At 44.5% G+C, this 21,660-nt stretch overlaps 2 protein-coding genes across 18 annotated transcripts in view; both read right to left on the minus strand.

Moving 5' to 3' along the window:
* Nucleotides 1-9,494, minus strand: part of PRRC2C (proline rich coiled-coil 2C) — a 115,184-nt gene extending 105,690 nt beyond the window's left edge. For 10 of the 14 annotated variants that reach the window (XM_073356351.2, XM_073356348.2, XM_073356346.2 and 7 more), the window contains exon 1: nucleotides 9,336-9,493. The gene's annotated coding sequence lies outside the window, so the exon portion shown is untranslated. Of the gene's footprint in view, nucleotides 1-8,552; nucleotides 8,731-9,335 lie in introns of those variants that run through there. The other 4 variants (XM_073356343.2, XM_073356353.2, XM_073356352.2 and 1 more) reach the window with 3 other exon arrangements.
* Nucleotides 9,495-12,900: 3,406 nt separating this feature from the next.
* FMO4 (flavin containing dimethylaniline monoxygenase 4) overlaps nucleotides 12,901-21,660 on the minus strand; it is a 34,071-nt gene continuing 25,311 nt past the window's right edge. For all 4 annotated transcript variants that reach the window (XM_073356354.2, XM_073356355.2, XM_073356358.2 and 1 more), the window contains one exon: nucleotides 12,901-20,073. In XM_073356354.2, the coding sequence (XP_073212455.2) occupies nucleotides 19,644-20,073 (430 nt within the window). In that variant the 3' untranslated portion in view covers nucleotides 12,901-19,643. The remainder of the gene's footprint in view (nucleotides 20,074-21,660) is intronic.

Consider the following 21,660-nt stretch of genomic DNA (forward strand, 5'->3'; position numbering starts at 1 on the left):
CTGTGAAGAAGGCAGGCCCTCTATCTTCCCTAGCTGGCTGGGAGCTGCTGCTCTGTTCTATCATCACAGCACCCTCTGGTGGGCAAAAGGCAGAACTGCAGCACCTTTCCAGCAGAAGCTTTTTTCTGTGCAAAAAATAAAAATGCGTGGCTCATTAATTATGCAAGCAGTGGCACGGAATTGCCCCAGGAGAAAAGAATTAATTGGTCAGGGATGGTAAAATGCAGGTAAAGAAGCAACAGATGAGCAAATCTCACTTTATGCTTCTAATAAAGCGCCACTGCTACAGTTGTGTTCAACATGCCTTAAACATGCCCTCTAGCTTCGTTAAAGCCAACTTTAAATCTAATCAGTTTTTAAAATGGATTAAGAGTAGTTTACTAAGTTCCCCATATAAATTTACTGGTTTTACAAAATCATATGGTCTAAAAGTGCTAAATATTAAGAAAAGGGGACAAGAGTAAGGGTACATAACAGAACCTTTTAATAAAACACATCTGTAAACACTTGTGTCCAAGGTGCGAAACTTGTACTTGCTCTACTAGTCATGAAGCATCAATGCTTCACCACATATGCAACGAATAGCAAGCTTCCCCTACCATTTCTTGAATTACAGTTAAGAATGTTAAAGTCTACACAGTTGCCAAACACTGCAGCAGTTACACAACCTATGCCAGATATACAAAATAAAAACACCCTGTTCAAAATACAATCTCATACCTATGAATTACAAGATTCCACCAGCTGAAGAGTCTTGACTGAGGGGACTGGTAGTGGCATAGTCTGTTTTGTAGAGGTTCTTATATCACTCATCACTGTAGTATCTGATTGTCTTTCTGTAGTTCATTATACGATATCCAGTATCGCCAATCCCAATTGTTCAAAATGTGTTTAGACCCCAAAATTATAAGATTGGCTTAAAAAGTAATGAGATCTTGAAAAATAATCAGCTGGGGTTCTTTTTAATTGCCTTCTGGTTTCTGAGCCTTTAGGGCAGTGGTTTTAGGGCAGGACTGGGTCATGGAATGTAAGGCACTGGGCTGTTAAAAGTCCCATTGGTGGTGCTGCCCAGCTAAGGCAGGCTAGCCCCTAGCTGTTCTGACACTGCACTGCGCCCTGGAAGTGGCCAGTAGCCAATCCATCTCCTAGGCAGGGGGGCCATGGTGCTCCACACACTGTCTCTGCACTCCAATTGGCAGGGGCGGTGCCTGCAGGCGAGGGCAGCACATGGAGCCCTCTGTCCCTACCCTCCCACAGGGCCCGCAAGGACATGGTGCCAGCCGCTTCCGGGAGCGGCAGCGGGCCAGGGCAGGTAGGGAGCCTGCCTTAGCCCCACTGCGCCAGGGAACTAGCAATCCCATGGGCCGGACTGAAAGCCTTGATGGGCTGGATCCAGCCCATGGGCTGTAGTTTGCCCTCCACTGCTCTAGACTCAGCTCCCTTCAGGAAATTTTTTCAGGGCAGCTCCCATGCCCAACTGCAAATTAAACTTTATTCCAGAATTATTTATATCAATGCACAAAAGATGTTCTAGTGGTTAAGTATTTAAGCCCTTCTTTCCACTCTAGAAATGAATTTGCCAGAACAAACATGATTTGTGCCCTGTATGTCCCCTATCTACTTTTTACCTTCTCAGTACATCTATGCTTTTGGAGAAGGTGCTATTCAAAAGGAGATGTGCACAGTAAGTGCCTGCATACGTGGGGAAATTGACTGGACTAACTATTCTGGGGGAAAAACATAAGGACACTAATTTTACTGGAATAAAGTGACATTCTTGAATGGTGTGTTCACACAGGGAGCTATTATGGAACTTCAGAACAGTTTATTCCAGAATAGCTATTCCAAATATCTACTTGTAATATCTCACTCTATTCTATATACAATATTTTGTTTTCGTTTCTGTTTTGTAGAAAATAACCTGACTGCAATATCCTCTCTGACTTGTGAGGGTGGAAAGAATTTCATGTGGACTAATCCATTGCTTTCAAAAAATTTGCCAGATGTCGTGTGTAAAAAACACGTAATTTACATTTTATGTAAAATCAAGCTTCAGGTACTTTTCCTGGACTTCAACCACAAGTATAAACAGTATCACACGGCAAGACCCATAAATGAAATAATTTATCTTTGACAAGTGAAAAAGTTGTCAGAGAGCATTAATCTGGAAGGGAGTAAAATACTATAAGGGACTACACATCCTTACTTGGAACCCATCAAATTACGTTTCGTATTTTATTCTTGAAGCAATGAGCAGTCAAACAACTGGGGGGAAAACTTTTTCCAAGAAGTTCTTCGCCACTAACATTAGTCTTCTGATAGGGTGGATAAAAATCAATGTTGTTTTTTTTTAAAAATTAAAAAAAAAATCAGTTTTTAAATTAAATCAGTTTTTTTTAGAAAATGCTTTTTGAGGAAAAACCTATCTAAAGATAGTTTTAATTAAGATTTATGATGAGATATTTTTGAGCTATAATGTAACAGGGATTATAAATTCTAATTCTACAGTATGAGAATATATTCATGTAATTTTTAAGAAAAATTTTGTAAGCGAGTTCCACTAGGACTAAGGACAAAAGGAAAAGTATTAAAGATAATCGCATTTTTTTTTTTAAAGCTGGGCTTGTGCTTTTTTGCTACTTTATGATGCATGAGGAAGGCCTGAAAGGTCTTCTTGTCCCTTTTTTTTTTTTAAGTTAATTTTTCTAAGCAAGCAAGCAAAGAAGTCAGGAATATCAAATATCAATTCAGAGGTTCTCCCCCCTGTGAAGCACCTGGCATTGGCCACTGTCGGAAGACAGGATACTGGGCTAGGTGGACCTTTAGTCCGATCCAGTATGGCTGTTCCTATCTCAGAGGATGTCTACTTCAATCTTACACCTAAATGAAATATTTGAATCTTTAATAAAGCCTTCCTCTTACTAAAGGCTCTGTTATGATTTTAAGTTGAAAAAGATGTTTAACAGTAAGTAGCATTTAAAATAGTCCAAGTAAAAATCCCTCTTCTTCTCAACTGTCCAACACCTTTGACTCTTGTGATATTATGATTTATCAGTTCTCCAGCCAACCACCTTTCAGGCTAGATGGGACCTGAATTTCCAGTGTTACTCCTGAGGGCATTCTGTACCAAAAAAAAAAAAAAAAAAAAATTCTGCGCCAAAAAAATTAAAATTATGCACACGATACTTTAAAATTCTGCAACATTCTGCAAATTTTATTTGTCAAATAAATGTGGAGGGTCCAGCATGGCATTGGGGAGCACAGACCATTAGCTGTACAGAGGTGAGAGATCACTTTGCAGCTTCCCTTCCCTATCCCCCTGCCCCAAGATCTCGATTTAATGGTGAGGCTGCACCCAACACTGACACAGTGCAAGGACCGGGCCTGCCCCAGAAACACCCCAGGGCCCTGCCCCTCCATGCCAGGTGCGGGCAGGCAGGCTCAGCAAGGCAGGATCCAAGTTTGGAGGGGCTTAGTGTGGGGGAATCCAGGTGTGGGTTGAGAGGGTTCTGTAAGGGGCAATATGGGTGCAGGTGGCTCAACGGGGGACCCGGGTGCGGAGGGGATCTGGATGCACAGGGGCTTGGAGTACAATGGTAATGGGACTCTGCAGGGGAATCCAGGTGAAGGTGGCTGAGACACTGCCATTGGGGGGGAGGGGGAGTACTGAGTGTGGTGGGGATAGAGCTCGGCACAGGGACTGGGTGTGGGGGGTCCAGATGCTGGGGGAGTGGGACTCAGTGGATGGGAATCCAGGTGCAACTGATTGGGGCTCAGTGGGGTGGGGATCTGGGTGCAGGTGGCTCAGCAGGGTGGTCCAGGTGCAGCGGGAGTTGGAGTCACTGGGGGGTGAGGCTTGGCAGGACGGTCTAGGTATGAGGGGGTCTGGATGCATGGGGGTTGGGCAGATGGGGGAGCAGCTCCCTGTACAGGGATCCCTCCCCCTGCAGCTGAGGAGCAACAGCTGCAGGAAGCAGCGGGAGTTTGCAGAGCTTCCTGCAGCTGGGGAAGAAATCTGGGGGTGGGTCTGACCCGGCCCCGGATGCCGTGCAGGGGAAGAGGAAGTCCCGTCCTCCCCAGCCCACCAGCTGAGTCCGGCACAGGGTAGGAGCCACCAACCAGGCCTTCCCCAATCCCCCCTCCTGCCACACAGTGATTTACCTCTCTGCTGGCAGCCCTGGGCACCCAAAACATACTGCTGGGAAGGATCGCATGAGCATTTTTGTGGTTTCCCCCATTAGAAAGTCGTTTTTCTACCAGGAAGCAAAGAAATCTGTGGGGGACAAATTCTGCGCATGCGCAGTGGCACAGAATTCCCCCAGGAGCATAATGTAAAAACAGGAGCAGGGAAACATACAAAAAAAATCAGACCTTCAATCATAAAATATCAAACAGTGATGGTCAGTTTTTTCCCTTGCATGGGTAATCTTTTAAGACTTGTTTTACACATACCTTGGACTCAAAGGTACAGTGTTTGCTTTTGACCTGTGTTTTTGCACTAGTAGTCTCATTTTGCCATTAACTAAAAAAGTACTACATTAAATTTAAAGAGTACAAATGATAAAAAAACCAACATGCGTTAGCGCAATCTGTAACTAACAGTTTATAAAGAAATGCTAAAAAATTAATGTTATGTAGTGTTGAGGTATTCATAATAAAAACAGTAGTCTATTTGTTAGTTTGTATACTATAGATATTGAAACTATTTTCATCTCTGCATTTTATTACGCTATCTTCGTACTTCATTACAATTTCTATCTCCATCTTCTGCTCCTTGTGTTTTTAACGCTTGTGCTGTCACAAGTTTAGATCCCCCTCCTCCCCCCAGTTTTACAAACCTATCCAGTGTTCATCTTTTTTCACATCTTTCAGCCGTGTTCTTTTCTGTCTTGTTTCTGTTCATGTTATAGCTAATATATTAAAAATTCTGTGTCAGGATCTATAAAACTAAAACTAAGGCTTAAAAAAATTACAGGGCAAACAGATTGGACTACGAAAGCCTTAGATCAATACAAACAACAAGGAAAGGTTCTACCAGTAAGCAACGTGGCAATTCCATGATGTCGAGTCCAGCCTCCATCCCTAGCTAATGGAAATAGAGAGGGTGTTATAAGGTTACTTTTCTCTTGTACCCTGCCTGAAGACACCATCATTTACAGCAAACTCTGGATTTAGGGTGTCTGATAAATTTGAAGTTCCTGTCCTTCTCCCCCAGGTTTGTTGCTAGAAGAGGGAAAGAATTCTCTCAGTGTATAACTCTAAATCCTCATTGCCAGGGTGAGGGCTTCTTCCCCCTCAATATCTCCATCATCTTGTCTTTTCAGCTTCATATCGTAAACTTGGTCTAGACTAGAGTTAAGTCTACATAAAGCAGCATATGTCGACCCAACTATGTCAGTGTCTCCACTACAGACTTCCTCCCACCTATTTAAGTGCCCTATTACACCATCATAACTCCATCTCCATGAGAAGCATAGGGCTTATATCAGTGTAGTTGGGCAACACAGTGTCTGTGTAGACACTGCATTCCTTACATGGGCTGTTGGCTGTCATTCTTGTCAATTTCACGGTTCTGACACAGCCGTGAAATCGACAAGAAAGTCGGCTCCCAAGCCAGGCTGCTACCAGGTCTCCACGCCAAGCTGGGCTGCTGCCCAGGCTCCCTGCTCTGAGTGCTGCTGCCCGCCAGGTCTTGGATCCCTGCTGGAAGCACGGCAGTTGACCAAGCTCCGGGTGGCATCTACCCACCAGAGGCAAGAAGCCCCAAGTGGCTGTCCCCCTGGTTCTGGCTGGGATCAGGGAGGCAAGAAGCCCCAAGGGGCAGCTGGGCTCCAGTGCAGAGCTGAGAGCTCTCACTCTCAGCCCACCCCAGTGCCCCTCTTCAGTCGGTGAAAGCGCTCCTAGTGCACCACTGACAAAAGGAGGGTAGTGTGGAAGTGGTGACTGTAAGCCAACCTAAGATAAGTCTATTTAAGACTGTTGTGTAGACTTGCCCCAAATCTTTTGTCCAGGCCCTCATAAAAACTACACAGAGCCTTTTTTTTAAATCAGATCTCAGAGTGCTTTATAATCTTGAATGTAGTTATCCTCACAACATCTCTGTGAGTAGGGAAGTATTACCCCCATTTTTACAAATGGGGAACTGAGGTACAGAGAGAATAAGTGACTTGCCTAAGATCACACAAAGTCTGTGGCAGAGCAGGGAACTGGGCTAGTGCCTAGACTAGTGCCTCCCTGTATATCCCACCTTGAGTATTGCAACATCTTTCATTTGGCTGCCCTGATAAACGTAGCCTGTCCATACAGAATAGAGCCACTAAAGTCACCTGCCTTGTCTATCAATTTGATGTCACTTCCCCATTTAATTAAATAAAGGTATTTGGGATGAAGACTTCACAACCCAGATCCAGTGTAATACTACACAGTATGCCCAATCTACCTACTTACATACCTTTTACTGATTGAAACAAAAACCCACCCAGGCATAGCAATACCCTAGACAAGCTGTCCTAAAATGTGCAATCTTTTACTTGCAACCATTTCACTTCTCAGAACAGACTGTTATATCTGATTTTCCCACAGGCTGAAGATGCATTCTATAAATCTATATAACCAGAAGTACTCCAGTAAAACTTCAACTCAACTGTAACTTTTGCAACTATTTTTGCAGAAGTTTATTCCAAAAGCAATGTTTCCATTTAAATGGTTTAAATAACGAGTAAAGAGAATTTATGCTACTACTGCATTTGAAAGGTACAGTCCTCAAAGCAGGGCTTGTGAAGAATGGTTTGCATATATATCTCACATTTTATCTATCTTACTAAGGACTTTACAAAAGTGGTGATCTCCATTTTACAAATTAAGAAAATTAGGCAGTGCAGTGACTGGGTACACTCAAGGCCACAGCATGTTAGTTCTAGCAGAAGACAGGTGATGAGTCCCAGTCTCCATTAGATATTAGATCATGCTGCCTCCCATTTTAGCTCCTTTGAAATCCATTATAAAAATACCTTCTTAAAAGGTAAATGTCACCTTTTAATGTTTATCAGAGAATATGCTGTACTCCATGGCACAAGCCATGCTTTTGTCAAAGGCGCACCAAGTCCTAAGGACTGAAAATGTTCATTTCTTAATTCAAAGAACAACACTGAGTAACAAACATACTATAATGCCCCTATATTAAGCTTGATAAAAAAATGACACATTTTACTCTGAACTTCATAGTATGGAAAGAAAAACTGAGAACGGACAAGCTTCTAGCAGCACAGATATTAAAGGTGACCTGCCAGGGGAATAAAATTAATTTTGTGCCCATTTTGCTTCTCTACTATGTAGGAAGGAGACGGGAAGGTTTCTTTAAAAAAAAAATTTACATCAGAAATTCTGCAGAAGATTGAAGGACAAGTGGAACTATATCACACTGGACAAGAGACTGAAAACTAAACTATTGAGAGGGAAATGGATTTTTAGTCTAACTGTTCAAAAATTTTGTAGTTTATTTTTTGCCAACACCTATTTGACTCAAATGCTTGAGAAATACTTGGGAAGGAAAAAAGGCCTTTGAATTAAGTGGTGAAAAAACCTCCCATTACACATCTGAGACCAGAAAGAACTGAGAAGATCTGACATTCCTGTTATTTAACACAAAAACACAACAATTAAAAAAAACCAAAACCCACAGAACATCACTGCCTTCACTCCCCAAAAGACCCCCTTCAGGCCTTTTTCATACATTTCGCTCTTTTCTTCATGAATTCCTATTTCCCTTTGTAAGTCACTTTTAAAAACTTAAGTCTGGAATCCTCTGAGACAGGCTGGGCATGGGCAATGGGATAACGAGAAACACACTGGAACAGCATGTATATTGGACAACACTTCTGACTACAGACTGGGATGCTTCCTGTTGATTAGTCAGCAAAGGAACATTGCACTTTCTTGGAAATCTGTTGAGCTGCGTCGATAATTAATCTTTTCCCCCAAAATTTCCAACCATCGCTTCCCTCAATGGTGACGCCCAGAATGCTTAATGTAGACCAGCAGCAGGTCTAGACAGCTCCATGTTAAAATGCCAGCAGCCTCCTGGAACCATGTCTACACTAGCACTCCTACTGCTGTAACAATGGCATAAACAAGACTTTAGTGATCTGGGTTTTATTCTGACACTAAATGAAATAATCCTGCAATGTCTGCTCACCCTGTTCACCTCAAGTAGTACAAAAACGTTTGTCTCATCATAACCTAGACATTATAGAGCATAGGACCTTGGAAATGATAGCCAAGTATCCCATAATACAGGCATAAAATTGGAACAAAAACTGCAACTACAAACTAACATTAACTGCATTAAGTGCATAGCCCATGCCTTGACCAGTGATAGATGAGAAAACTGAAATATTTTAGAGTAAGAGGAAGAAAGAGATAAGATAACTAAACTGCATTGACCAAAAAGACACTGATGCCCCATGCCTCCAAACTTGCAACAACCCATTTGTGAGATTAGTTGCCTCAATAGGGAGGAAAAAGCTCAGTTTCACCATACAATATTCCTGTACCAAGTGCCTTCCCCTTCGTGGCTATTCATACAGCTGGGGGTGAGCAGGGAAGAGATGCTGCTTCTGCAGCGCCCCATGGAGCTCACAGTGCCTGCAAAGAGCAGAACCAATCGATCACTCTTGTCATGGAGCCAAGAGAGAAATACAGGTTCAACCCAAGCCATCCTCAAAAAAGGGAAGAAAAAAGGACCCATTACTCACTGCAAAGAAATAAGGCCCCTTTGCTCAGCTCCAGGCACCAACACTATAGGGCTGGTATCCCTCCCCCCGCCCCGGCTCGTTTCACCCTCCCCCGGAACAGCGCTATGGGGCTCGGGTCTCTTCCCCCCGCGCCTGACCTCACCTCCCCGCAGAGCACCACTGTATGCTGGGCCCCTTACCCTCGCCTCATCTCCCCCCCCCCCCAGCAGCACGATGGGGCCGGGCCCCTTCCCCCACAGGAGAAAGCAAAAGAGGGCTCACGGGGAGCCCCCCGCAATCATCTCCTCCCGGGAAGGTCTCGGGGAGCCCTCTCCCTTCTCCATGCCAGCGAGCAGAACCCTCTCCCCTCGCCGCAGCCCCTGGGCCCTCCAAGCTCCCCCCACGCCAAGCAGGAGCGGGGCCCAGACGGAGCCCCCCAGGCCATGCGGCGCAGGCCGCTCTCATCTGAGTGCCGCTCCCACCGGCTCCAGGGGCCCGGCCCGGCCCCGCCCGGCCGCGGGGGAAGCGGCGGCGAGCTTCGCTCCCCTACGGGAGGAGCCTGCCGGCCAGCTCCCCTCTCCCGGCTCCCCTGCGGCCTCTTACCTGGCGCGCAGCGTCCGGGGCCGGCGCTGTGGCCTGTACCCGGCTGCGGGACTCGGTGAGGCCGCTACCACCGCGCGAACCGCCTCCACACAGAGGCCAAGATGGCGGGCGGCCAAGCCGGCGCCAACGGCGTCTGACCTCACCGCGCAGCGCCCACGCAGCACCGGTCACGTGATGCCTGGCTGCCGCAGTAGCCTGGGCGGATTCCTCCTCTCCACGGAGTCGATAGCTCCACCTGCAGGAGCCTGCTGGAACTGTCCTTCCAGGGAGGCAGGCGCTGCGGCGGGTGTGGGAGGGGCAGGACAATCAGGTCACTCTAACCCCCAGGGGCACCTCGTGGCTTTTGTTTCTCGAGGTTCTCTTTTGGGGTCAGCCCAGAGGAGGTTGGAGAAGCTCCAGATTCCTCCCTGGCCTTCCTGACTCTTGCAGGACACAGCAAAGTTTGCAAATCCCAGTAAATCTGAGGCCCCTGCTCAGCTTGTAAGAAAGCTGTGCTGGTTGAATGCTGGATTAGGAGCTATCGCACACCTTGGCAAAGAGCAGGTATTGCCAGCCTGCCAACATCCAGGAATCAGGCTAAAAAAATCATGAGATTTTAAAAATAAATGGGAAATTATTTCCCTTCCCTTCTGTTTTCTGAGTTTGTGAGGTGCACACAGGTTATGTTTCCAATCTGTTCTCTACAAGGACAAGAGCTAGAAACTAAGACCTGCTATTCACAGAGGGTATGTCTATACTGCAATTAAAAACTTGCAGCTGCCCATACCAGTTGACTCATGTTCGTGGTGCTCAGGCTAAGGGGTTGTTTAATTGCAGTTAGTAGACATTTGAGTTCAGGCTGAAATCCGGGTTCTAGGATCCCAGGTGTGGGGATGCAACAATTAAATAGCTCCTTAGCCCAAGTCCCTCGAGCCGGAGTCGGCTGACATGAGCCAGCTGTGGATGTCTAATTGCAGAGTACACATACTCAAAGTTTTTCTACAGTATAGCTAGTTTAGATAGGGGTGAGATTTTTTTAAAAAGTATATATTTATACCAGTACGGCCAGTAGTGTGGAAGCTATTATATTGGTGTAAAGGCACCATATAGCAGTATAGTGGATTCTCCTTCCTGTACAGGAATAACCTGTACTGGTGTAACCGAGCCCAAACAAGGAGGTTGTATCATGTAGTGGCCTAGTGGATACAGCACTGGACTGGGACTCAAAATAAAGGGGCTTTTTTAGAGATAAACCGGTGTAGCTAAAGCAGTACTACTATTGTGTGCAGGCAAGGCCTCACTTTATTTTTAAAATGAAATATGAGATTCACATATAATTGTTTCCGTGAGCTGTGGTTTAAGTAAACTACCAAATACGGCGAGATGCTGGCACTGCTGAAGAGAGCCTGTAAAAACTCTCATGAGGTTTGATGTTTTACGTTAAATCCCCAGGTCCTAGAGTCAAATGATTACATAAACAGAATTGCCAACCAAAAGCATTCAAAAATCATCAGTTGGGCCATAAAATAAATCAGAAGACTGGTTTAAAAATAAGATTAAAATTTAAATTTGGAGTCTTTCTATCTGCCTTCTGATGTTTGAGCCTTTAAGGGTCATATTGTCCAGATTTTCTCTGCAACCATGAGGGCTAGAAGTGTATTTTTTTTAAAAATGAAAGCAGAGATTCTCACATAAACACAAGTCTCCAGGAGCTGGGGCTATCAGAAAATACTGCAAGACTGATGCAAAAATTGCAAGAGCTGGCAAAACTGACAAGGTAAGTTTCAGGCCTTTGTGCGTGCTAAAGACTCAAAGGCCAGGATGAAAATAAAAGGAATCAAAAATGTATTATTTAAAAAAAAATCTTATGATTTTTGTGGGGCCTGAATAATGAATTCTGAACATTTGGGGGCTGGCAATGCTTTAATGGGGCACCTGTACCACAGTAGTAATTTTCTGTAATATTTTTATGAATGATATACATGACAGTGACTTACTTGACTAGGGATTGTAACTCAGTGGGTCCAAAACGGTTAAAAGCTGCTCTTGGGGCATATCAGGAGACTGGAGGCATTGAGTCACATAGCTGTCTGAGATGGTATAAAGGGATTGTTAAGGACTACCTGAAACTGACCTATAGAAGAGGAGGCTCTGAGATGACCTTGAGAATGCCAAGGACTGAACAACTGACACCTACCCACAGGAAACTCTGGCAGGTGGAACATGTGAACCCACAGGAGGATAGCAGCCCGAACCGGGCAGGTGGCTTGGATAAGAGCTGGCCTTTGGAGAGACCCAGGGCTCTCACCTGGAACAGACAAAGAAATAGAGGGAGAGAGCCAGAAATGGATTTGACTGCAGCTTGGAGCACTGGGTTGGTCAGGATGGATTATGTCGTAATCGTTGCTTCTCTAGGCCAACCCAAGGACTTTCCGCTGCTGTGTTTCTGTTGACTGATAAGTCCTACTTTGTTTTGAGAAGGCTGCCTGGTGTCACCACAACCACTTGTGAGGTGCATTGGTCCTTGAAGAATGAAAAAATCTCTGACTAGGAGTCTTTCTCAGTTGGACTCGCTGGGCAGAGTTCATGGTGTGAAACGGGCCTGCTGGAGCCTAGCAGCTCAGTCTTGGAGGTGTTGAGGCCATGTGGCCTACCCTGGAGAAGAGTGGAACCTTAATGGGCATAGCACACTGAAGGTATTTCTCCAAGGGACTGTTTAAAAGCTGGAGAGTAGAACCAATCCTTCGGCTCCATCGCAGTACCAAAACAGATTTAGGCCCTGCTTCTGCAAATCTTATTTCAAGGCACACTACTCGTTTCACTCCCAAAGTTACCAGCATCCCACCACAAATGTGGCGACCTCACTTTGATTGTTGAAAACTCTTGACATCAGAAATAAAGACTCATAATTCTGAGATAACAGAAGGAGTCATTTACATAAAAGGAAGAAACCCTGCAGCATTTTTCTTACTAATTATTATTTGAATTATGGTAGTGCTTGGAGGTCTCAGCTAGAGATTCAGGCCCCATTGTTCTAGCACTGTAAAAACACATAGTGAGAGATGGTCCCTGCCCTCAACAGCTTGCGATCTACATGGACAAGACAGACAAAGGGTGGGAAGGGAAACAGAAGCACAAACAGGTGAAGTGACTTGCCTAAGCTCATACAGCAATCAGTGGCAAAGCCAAGAATAGAACCCGGAGTGAAATCCAGGCTTCATTGAATGGCAAAATCTCCATTGACTTCAATACAGGCAAGATTTCATCCTAGGTCTCCTGACTACCAGTCTACTCTTCTATCCACTAGACGGCATGGAGATCTGTGGCCCCACAAAGTTGTGAGACCTCCTGATCAACCTCATTTTGATTTACCAGACCCTGGGGAAGAAGCATACCTTGGATTCCACAACCCAGTTACTTGTTACAGAGTCATCCCACCACCCTCCCAGCCCCGAATGTCCCCAAAATTGTCTCCCTGCAATGTCCACCTCTCTCACTGACCACTTACAAAAGTTACGAAGTTTGTTGCTCCTTTAAAGAGACAATGCACTGCAGCTTATTAATTTAACTGGAGTTTGACAAACACTCTATTTCAATCACAGCACTGAGCTGGTTTATAGGAAAATTAAAACAAGGTCATTAAACAAAAAGCTATAGGTTTATATGATACCAAGTATAAGGAATAAAGATAGAAAGGGTTACGAGCAAACAGAAGTAAAAATATACATCTAAGACTAAAACCTGCTTTAACAAAGTAGGGTATCTTGTACAAAGAAGTGTTTTTCACCAAGTCTCTTTTCCACCATGGTTAACCAGACCCTCTGTCCAGGACCCTACACACAGAGCTCAAAGCACTGGGCTTCTTTGACTCCTCAGGATAACTTAGGGGCTTGCTCCCCCTCTTTTTGTAGGCCAGTAAACATTGGAAATGTATTCTTCTGAAACATATCTCCAGATAAAGTTCCTTTCCCTGCTAGGTGTGGATGCCATGCTGTCTGGTATAGACTTAATGCTGTCTCTTCTCCCCCACTGATGATTTTTACAATGCAAATTATCTCTTCCCGTAACCTCCAGTACAAATGAATAGCCCACTGAATTTGGCCACACCTGGTTTCAGATGTTGGCCTTTTTCCTTTGTCTGGAGAGAACCTGTTTATCAATTCCCCTAACCTGCCTGGTTTAAAAATATTTTAGTCACATATTTCCAGCATATGTCTATAAAGTCTTTTGGGGATGTACCATACATGCATCATGGAAAAATATTAATGATCGCTGAGTTATTAGTTTTCCAGTGGTATATTACATGCCACCTTTTGGGTAAATATCATGACAACAATGTGCCAGCTGTCACTGGGGAACTTTTAGGATCACATGGGTGCAGGAGTCTCTCTGTGTAATACTTTTGCAGAATCAGGGTCTTCAAAAGAAATCTGATGAGGTTCAATAAGGATAAGTGCAGGGTCCTGCACTTAGGACGGAAGAACCCAATGCACAGCTACAGACTAGGGACCGAATGGCTAGGCAGCAGTTCTGCGGAAAAGGACCTAGGGGTGACAGTGGACGAGAAGCTGGATATGAGTCAGCAGTGTGCCCTTGTTGCCAAGAAGGCCAATGGCATTTTGGGATGTATAAGTAGGGGCATAGCGAGCAGATAGAGGGACGTGATCGTCCCCCTCTATTCGACATTGGTGAGGCCTCATCTGGAGTACTGTGTCCAGTTTTGGGCCCCACACTACAAGAAGGATGTGGATAAATTGGAGAGAGTCCAGTGAAGGGCAATAAAAACGATTAGGGGTCTGGAACACATGACTTCTGAGGAGAGGCTGAGGGAACTGGGATTGTTTAGTCTGCAGAAGAGAAGAATGAGGGGGGATTTGATAGCTGCTTTCAACTACCTGAGAGGTGGTTCCAGAGAGGATGGTTCTAGACTATTCTCAGTGGTAGAAGAGGACAGAACAAGGAGTAACGGTCTCAAGTTGCAGTGGGGGAGGTTTAGGTTGGATATTAGGAAAAACTTTTTTACGAGGAGGGTGGTGAAACACTGGAATGTGTTACCTAGGGAGGTGGTAGAATCTCCTTCCTTAGAAGTTTTTAAGGTCAGGCTTGACAAAGCCCTGGCTGGGATGATTTAATTGGGGATTGGTCCTGCTTTGAGCAGGGGGTTGGACTAGATGACCTCCTGAGGTCCCTTCCAACCCTGATATTCTGTGATTCTATGATTCTATGATTCAACTGTAAGCTCTTTAGGGCAGGGACCGTGACTTACCATGTCTTCTGAGAAGCACCTAAATCACATTTTGATGCCATAAAATAATGAATATGAATAAGAGCAATATTTTCATTATTTAGACTGAGGCAGCACCAATGTGTGTGAGATCCTTTCTAAAGAGAGGAAGACACAGGCACTGCTCAGAGAACTTACAATCTAAAAGCAAGAAAATAATATGTTGAGGAATTCTAAATAATTTGCCAATAAACATGCATCAAAAACCCTGGGGTCCCATACATGCTCATATGTGTATTTCCCACCAGACAAAAAATACATTTCAAAAAACCACATATCTTGGTTTTATTTGTTTTGCTTATTTTTACTCATGTAGATGGGAGAGGGAGCTGGGTGACCTGGAATTCTCATCCTGTATATGCTACTGAGGACGGTGGCTCCACCCACACTATAAATACTCACATGTCCAGAAATTGACTCAACAGTTCTAGGAAACCATTTCAAAAATCAAAGTCAGTATGCATGGCAGGGAGGAGGGCAAAACCTTTTAAGTGTCCATTGAAAGCTGTTCTTGAGCCTAGCTAGCTCTCCTCAAGGGCTTTGTTGGAGGCGGCATTATGATATCAAGATTCGATGGCCAGAAGTCAAGATCCAATGGCTGGAAGTTGAAACTAGACAAATTCAGACTGGAAATAAGGCACACATTTTTAACAATGAAGGTGATTAACCACTGGAACAATTTACCAAGGGCTGAGGTGGATTCTCTCCATCACTGGTGATTTTTAAATCAAGATTAGATGTTTAGAAGATATGCTCTAGTTCAAACAAGAATTAGTCCAGTGACGTTTTATGGGCAGTGTTGTGCAAGAGGTCAGGCTAGATGATCACAGAAGACTCTTCTGGCCTTACAAACTATGAATCTCTGCTGTTTCTTTTATGTTGTTGAAGGAAACCGCCACAGGAAAGCTGGTCTCTTTAAAGAGATCAGGAACTAAAGTATTACAGCTATTCCAAAACAAACAAACAAACAAACAAACAAAAAAGGTATTCATTCTGCTAGGGCTCAATCATGCAGATTTGAGGGCCACCATCTTGACTGACACTAAGGATCTCCAGAACTGAAAACATAAATGTCTACAGCTTCGTCCTTGAGCTAAAGAGCCAGGTTCTTTAACTGAGAGCTGTAACAGATCCATATCCTCTGTGGATCAGGATCCATTCCACACACTGACCAGGGGTTTACACAGATATTTACTGCCAGGAACGAAGTTTACTACTTCTCATAGACATGGTCTTCCCTGGAGATTTTACAGAGTGTGAACTGCAAGTTTCCTCCTTAACATGCTTCACATTCACACCCTTCAGACCTGCCACACCATGAAGCAGCCACCAAACCTGAGGGAGAAGGCAGGAGTAGATTTAGCTTACCTTATGTTTTGCTAACACCAGGTGACTGCAATGAAAATGCCCAGCCACACCCAGCAACAACAGTCATTGTTTAATGGTCCACCAATCCCTTCCCCTTGGTCCCCTGGGAACCAATCCCATGTCCTAATATATAAAATGGGGAATCAGGACAACCCAGGGAATTATAGATCAGTCATCTTAACTTCTTACCCACAGAAATAATGAAGCAAATAAACAATCAATTTGTAAGCACCGAGAAGAAAATAAGATAATAAATAACAGTCAACATGGATTTGTTAAGAACAGATCATGTCAAACTGACCTAATATCCTTCTTTGACAAGGTAACAAGCCTTGTGGATGGAGGGAAGTAGTAGATGTCATATCTTGACTTCCAGAAAGATTTTGATACTGTTTCACATGACCTTCTCATAAGCAAACTAGAGAAATATAGCCTAGACAAACCTACTATAAGGTTGGTACAGAACTGGCTGGAAAACTGTACTCAGAGAGTAGTTATCAATGGTTCACAATTGAGCTGAAAGGGCATATCGTGTTGGGTCCTGCTGATTTCTGTCCTGGGTTTGGTTCTAGTCAATATCTTTATAAAATGATTTAGATAATGGCATAGAGAGTACACTGATAAAGTTTGTGGATGATGCTAAACTGGGAGGGGTCGCAAGTTCTTTAGAGGATAGAATTAGAATTCAGAATGATTCTGACAAAATGGTCTGAATTAAATAGAATGAAATTCAGTAAGGACAAATGCAAAGTACTCCACTTGAAAGGAATAATCATTTGCACAAATACACAATAGGAAATGTCTGCCTAGAAAGGAATACTGCAGAAAAGGATCTGGCAATTATAGTGGATCACAAACTAAACGTGAGTCAACAATGTAATACTGTTGCAAAAAAAAAAAAAAAGCAAGCATCATTGTGGGCTGTATTAGCAGGAGTGTTATAAGCAAGACATGAGAAGAAATTCTTCCACTCCATTCAGCACAGATAAGGCCTCAGCTATAGAATTGTGTCCTGTTCTGGATTGTAGTGAAGCAGAGTGGCCTCCTTCTGAGCCTGACGGAGAGGAACCACTCTCCACCCCCTGTTGGGCAGAGTTAGGCAAGTCCCGCCTCCATGCCAGAGGCAGAGGGGAGGAACAGGAAGTATAAGAGGTGCGGTCTCTAGCTCAGGTGGGCCAAAGCCAGGGAAGGAGTCAGATGCCTCTGCCTTGTGGCCAGTCCCAGACCAAGGACCGAGCTGTGCCAATCTCTGTCCCAGAGGAGAACCCTGAAGGAGGAGAGCTGCCGAAACTGTCACCAGATGAGTATCCCGAGGAGCTGCCAGGACTGCTGCCAGACGATTACCTCAAGGAAATTGAGCATCCACGAGCAACGGAGCCCTACAGGCAGGGGTAGGAAGCAGCCAACAGAAACCAGATATTAGTCCGGTTATGTGGCCAGAAAATGAGTCAGTGTTTTTCAGTGACTGCCCTGCTGACCAAGTGGTGGGACCACCCACCACTGTTAGAGGCCTGGGCTGGGACCTGGTGGTGTAGGATGGGCCCAAGTCCTCCCACTCCTAGGGGGGATGGTGGCTTAGTCACCTGAGGCTAGCAGGCCTACTCACGTAGGCTAAAGACTGCCTATTGCTCTGCCCACCCAGAGCCCCAGATGGTGTTTGCTGCCTGCTCCAGCATGAAGGTTGTAGCTAAAGGGTCAGAGTTTTTAGACTGTCAATGGCTGAGTTCCCAAGCCAGGAGGCTTTGGGCTACAGACTGCTTGTTGCTTTGCCCGCCCAGAGGTTCAGAGCCCTAGCCTGCTAATTGACTCCTTTACTGACATAGTGAGACAGAGTAGCCTCCCTCTGAGCCTGATGGGGAGGGACAGCCACAGAATCACTACATGGACAAATTGGAGAAAGTCCAGAGGAGAGGAACAAAAATGATTAAAGGTCTAGGAAACACAACCTACGAGGAAAGATTGAAAAAAAAATGGGCTTGTTTAGTCTGGAGAAGAGAAGACTGAGGAGGAACATATTAGTCTTCAAGTATGTAAAAGGTTGTTAAAGAGGAGGGTGATAAATTGTTTTCCTTAACCACTGAAATCAGGACTAAAAGCAATGGGCTTAAAATGCAGCAAGGAAGATTTAGGAAAAACTTCTTAACTGTCAGGGTGGTGTGGAAGTATAACATTGTATAAGTATAACGTTGTATAAGGGGACATGCTGGATACATTGTATATGAGAGTGCATGCCAAAACATGTTACAAAGTATCTGAGGGTGCACACGTAGGGACAGTTAGCTTTTGAATGGAGAAGCAATTAAGATAGAGCCAGCACGTCTAAGAAGCAGGCATCAGAATGGAAGGTGTGAAGGGCAATTAGTTCAGTTAACTGGAAGCTGTTAAAGGAGATTGTTAAGGGTGGCAGGTAATTGAAGATACGTGACTGGTCTCAGGGATCTCGAAGGGTGGTGACTAAAATCTTTTTCTTCTTTTGTCTGTAACTTCTCTGTAACTTGTTCTCCAGCAAGCTGTATAAATTAAGAGACACAAGCCCCACTCGGGGGGCTCACTTCTAAATGTATTAGCAGAGCAGCTTTGCTAATAAAACAGAGTGGTCTGATAAATTGTGAGTCTGAGTCAAACTTTGACAGTGGTTAAGCACTGAAATAAATTACCTAAGGAGGATATGGAATCTCCACCGCTGGAGGTTTTTAAGAACAGGTTAGAAAAACACCTCTCAGGGATGGTCTAGATAATTCTTAGTTCTGCCTCTGTCCAAATTAGTGTAAAATGCTACTAAAATCAGAATGCTAAAGATTTTCATCCTCTTTGTATTGTTGGAAATTTTATTTATTTAATTATTTTGCATAGGCAATCTGATTGAGCCAAGCCACAGTGTTCTTATTGATGATGTTCAAGGCACGAAGACCTCCAGGAAGTTGAGTCATTTGGCAGTCCTAAACAATATATATCATGGTTTGTGGATGCCCATATTGACATAATGGACTGTCTCTAAAATGCCACCGAAATTCCGCTGCAGCACAAATTCCATGTCCGGTACAAAACCAATTCAGAAGGCTCCATTGCCTTTGCGGTAAATCAAACCCAGGTTGACGGTGAGTGGGGTCTGAGTCAAGATAATTATTTGTTGGAAATAACTACATAAGGTGCAGGGCACCAGGAAGTGTGGCTCATCTGCTAAGGTAAGCACTACACCCGCTAGCAAGCACAAAATGGGAAAGAATCAGAAAATGAAAGTGATTAGAAACTTGTCTATACAACTTCTCTCTGTACAAAAGAGCAGCTGACTAGTCTATTTTCATAATCCAAGACAAACAATATGCAATCAGTAAACAGGTAGGGTCAATGGTGAAAGACAAATGAAACATCTGACATCTCAGCTGTAATAATCTGAGGCATTGATTGAGTTGGTAATCTCTATAGTCTCTGTTGCTCTCTGGTTCTGCATTGTCAGGGCTTCCTCAGCCAGTGGTTGATCTCAGGACCAACTTCACATTAGCTGGAGAGCAAGGGTGTATATTCTCAAAGTGTCAAGGCCAGAGGTGGTTTCCGGTGTCAATCTGATTGGGATGAGCTGGGCGGAAGAGTCTGAATTTTTCTGGAAACTGGTGAATGGTTCCAGTCATTGAAGTTATTGTCTTCTAGCAGCACATTTTAGAACCTTCACCAGCTACTCAGAGCCCTCCTTTCATAAAGCCCATTTTACATATGGGAATAGCACCTAATCTTACCCCAGGGAACCACAGTTGAGGGGAATATTTACAAATAAATAAACCAGCACAAAGGAGTGCAGGAAGGCCAAGAATTGTAAGCAAATGGAAAATGGAAGAGTGATTGGAAGAATCATCAATGACTCGAGTTCTCAGGGGCTTCAGAGTCCGGTGCCACTGGGTCAGGATGGTGTTTCTGGCTCCTACCCATTTTCCTGGTCCAGCCAGGCGATACTGGCAAGGGGTGCACGGCCCAAAGAAAACTTCCAGGGCCAGCTTGGGATCCTTCAGGAATAGCAGCAGTATGTTGGGTTTTACACCAACACATGATGCAATTTCATCCATGTAGCCAATGTAACTCGATATGATTTTGCTCTGCTTGTTGGAAAGACCCCTTCATTAGGAAATAAAATAAAGAGGTTATTGTATTTCTGGGTATATAAAAAATGCGTGACTGAAACTCCTTCCCATTTCCCTGATTCATACAAAGCTCCGTGCAGAGCAAATGGTCAGACATGCAAACCATTAAAGACATGGCTATAGAATAACACTGAAAACGTAATGCCATCATATACATCAATTTTATACCCTTCATCTTGGTTCAGTTTTGGCCACCCTATCTGAAAAAGGGAGTAGCAGAAATAAAAAAGATCCAGAGAAGGGCTATGAAAGTTAAGAGGGTTCCCCTCTGAGGAGAGTTAAAAACATAAGGGACCATATCCTCCCACCTCTGTCTGCCTGTTTTGCTCTGCTCAGGTCATTTGTCACCAGTTCATTAAGAGCTAGACTGAGATCATCTGCTCATCTCACAAGAGTTCACCGTCAGCCATTAGTTAGGTGATTTTTTATCTTGATCACTAACTTGATCTTAATTTGAACCAGAGCCCAGGTAATGAAATCTACACAAGTTATTTCATGAGTAGGTGTGAGTCACTGGGATTTGGAACACATCCTCACTCTTTCTGCATTAGGTCTTGTTGTCACGATATAAAAAAAGAGGTGTGTTAGCTCACTGGAGTTAGTGAAGAGCTTGTCTTCATTGCAAAGTTCACTTGAGTTATTACTCAAGTGTTGCTCCTCACTTGAGTCCCATTCATGCAGAAAGTGCTGCGATGCTTTTAACTTGAGTTGGTTAGTCCCTATAGGCTAAAACTCACCTTGGCACAATTTGCCATCTGCTAACACAACTACTCTGTGGTGTGGACGCAGGCTAGCTCCCCTCGAATGCCAACAGTCCAGTGCCTTCCCACAATTCCCCCGTGTGTTCAGACAGGACAGACAAGTTCTCCCACAATTCACAGAGCAACTCAGTTTACTGCAGCACAAAGAATCATGGGATATGTTCCCAGAAGTCATTGTGCCATGTATGGATGTAGACTCTGCCAGTCTAGTGCTGCAGCGCAGGGAGCAGCACAGTGTGGAGACTGAGGCTGCCTTCCTACTGGCTTGTGCTGGAGGGCCTAGCCAGAAGTTTCATGAACATGCCGGACTGGCCTCTATGTGACTTCAGAGATGGAGCAACCCTGCGGGGCAGGTGGGGAGGGAGGGGAAGGGATGTATTCTCTTTGGTTGCATGGAGGGGAAGCCATTTTCTGACTCTCCTGGTCAGAAGCCTGAAGCTGACTCAGAGGCCCCGCACTTCTCCAGGAAGCCTAAACATCCAGAAGCTGTGGCAACTCTAAGAGCTGGAAGACAACAATGCCCACAGGCCCCTTCTGCACTGGAGGCCAGGAATCAGCCATGGCTTGATTCACTTGAGACACCAACCAGCCAACTGTGAAATTACCCACAGCGATGCCAGCCTGCCCCTTGATCTCCAGCCACACTGCGCAAATTGGGCCCAAGGAGACCCTGGGAATGGCCATTGTTGTAACACAGGCCAGGGATCCATTTTAGTGCCACCCCCAAGTGTGTCTCCTGATCTCCTCTCCTTCCTTAATTCCCCCTTTTCCTGTTCCAGGAAATGAACAGTTGTAATTCT

Source organism: Lepidochelys kempii, chromosome 8 (genome assembly GCF_965140285.1).
Source record: "Lepidochelys kempii isolate rLepKem1 chromosome 8, rLepKem1.hap1, whole genome shotgun sequence".
Lineage (NCBI taxonomy): Eukaryota > Metazoa > Chordata > Testudines > Cheloniidae > Lepidochelys > Lepidochelys kempii.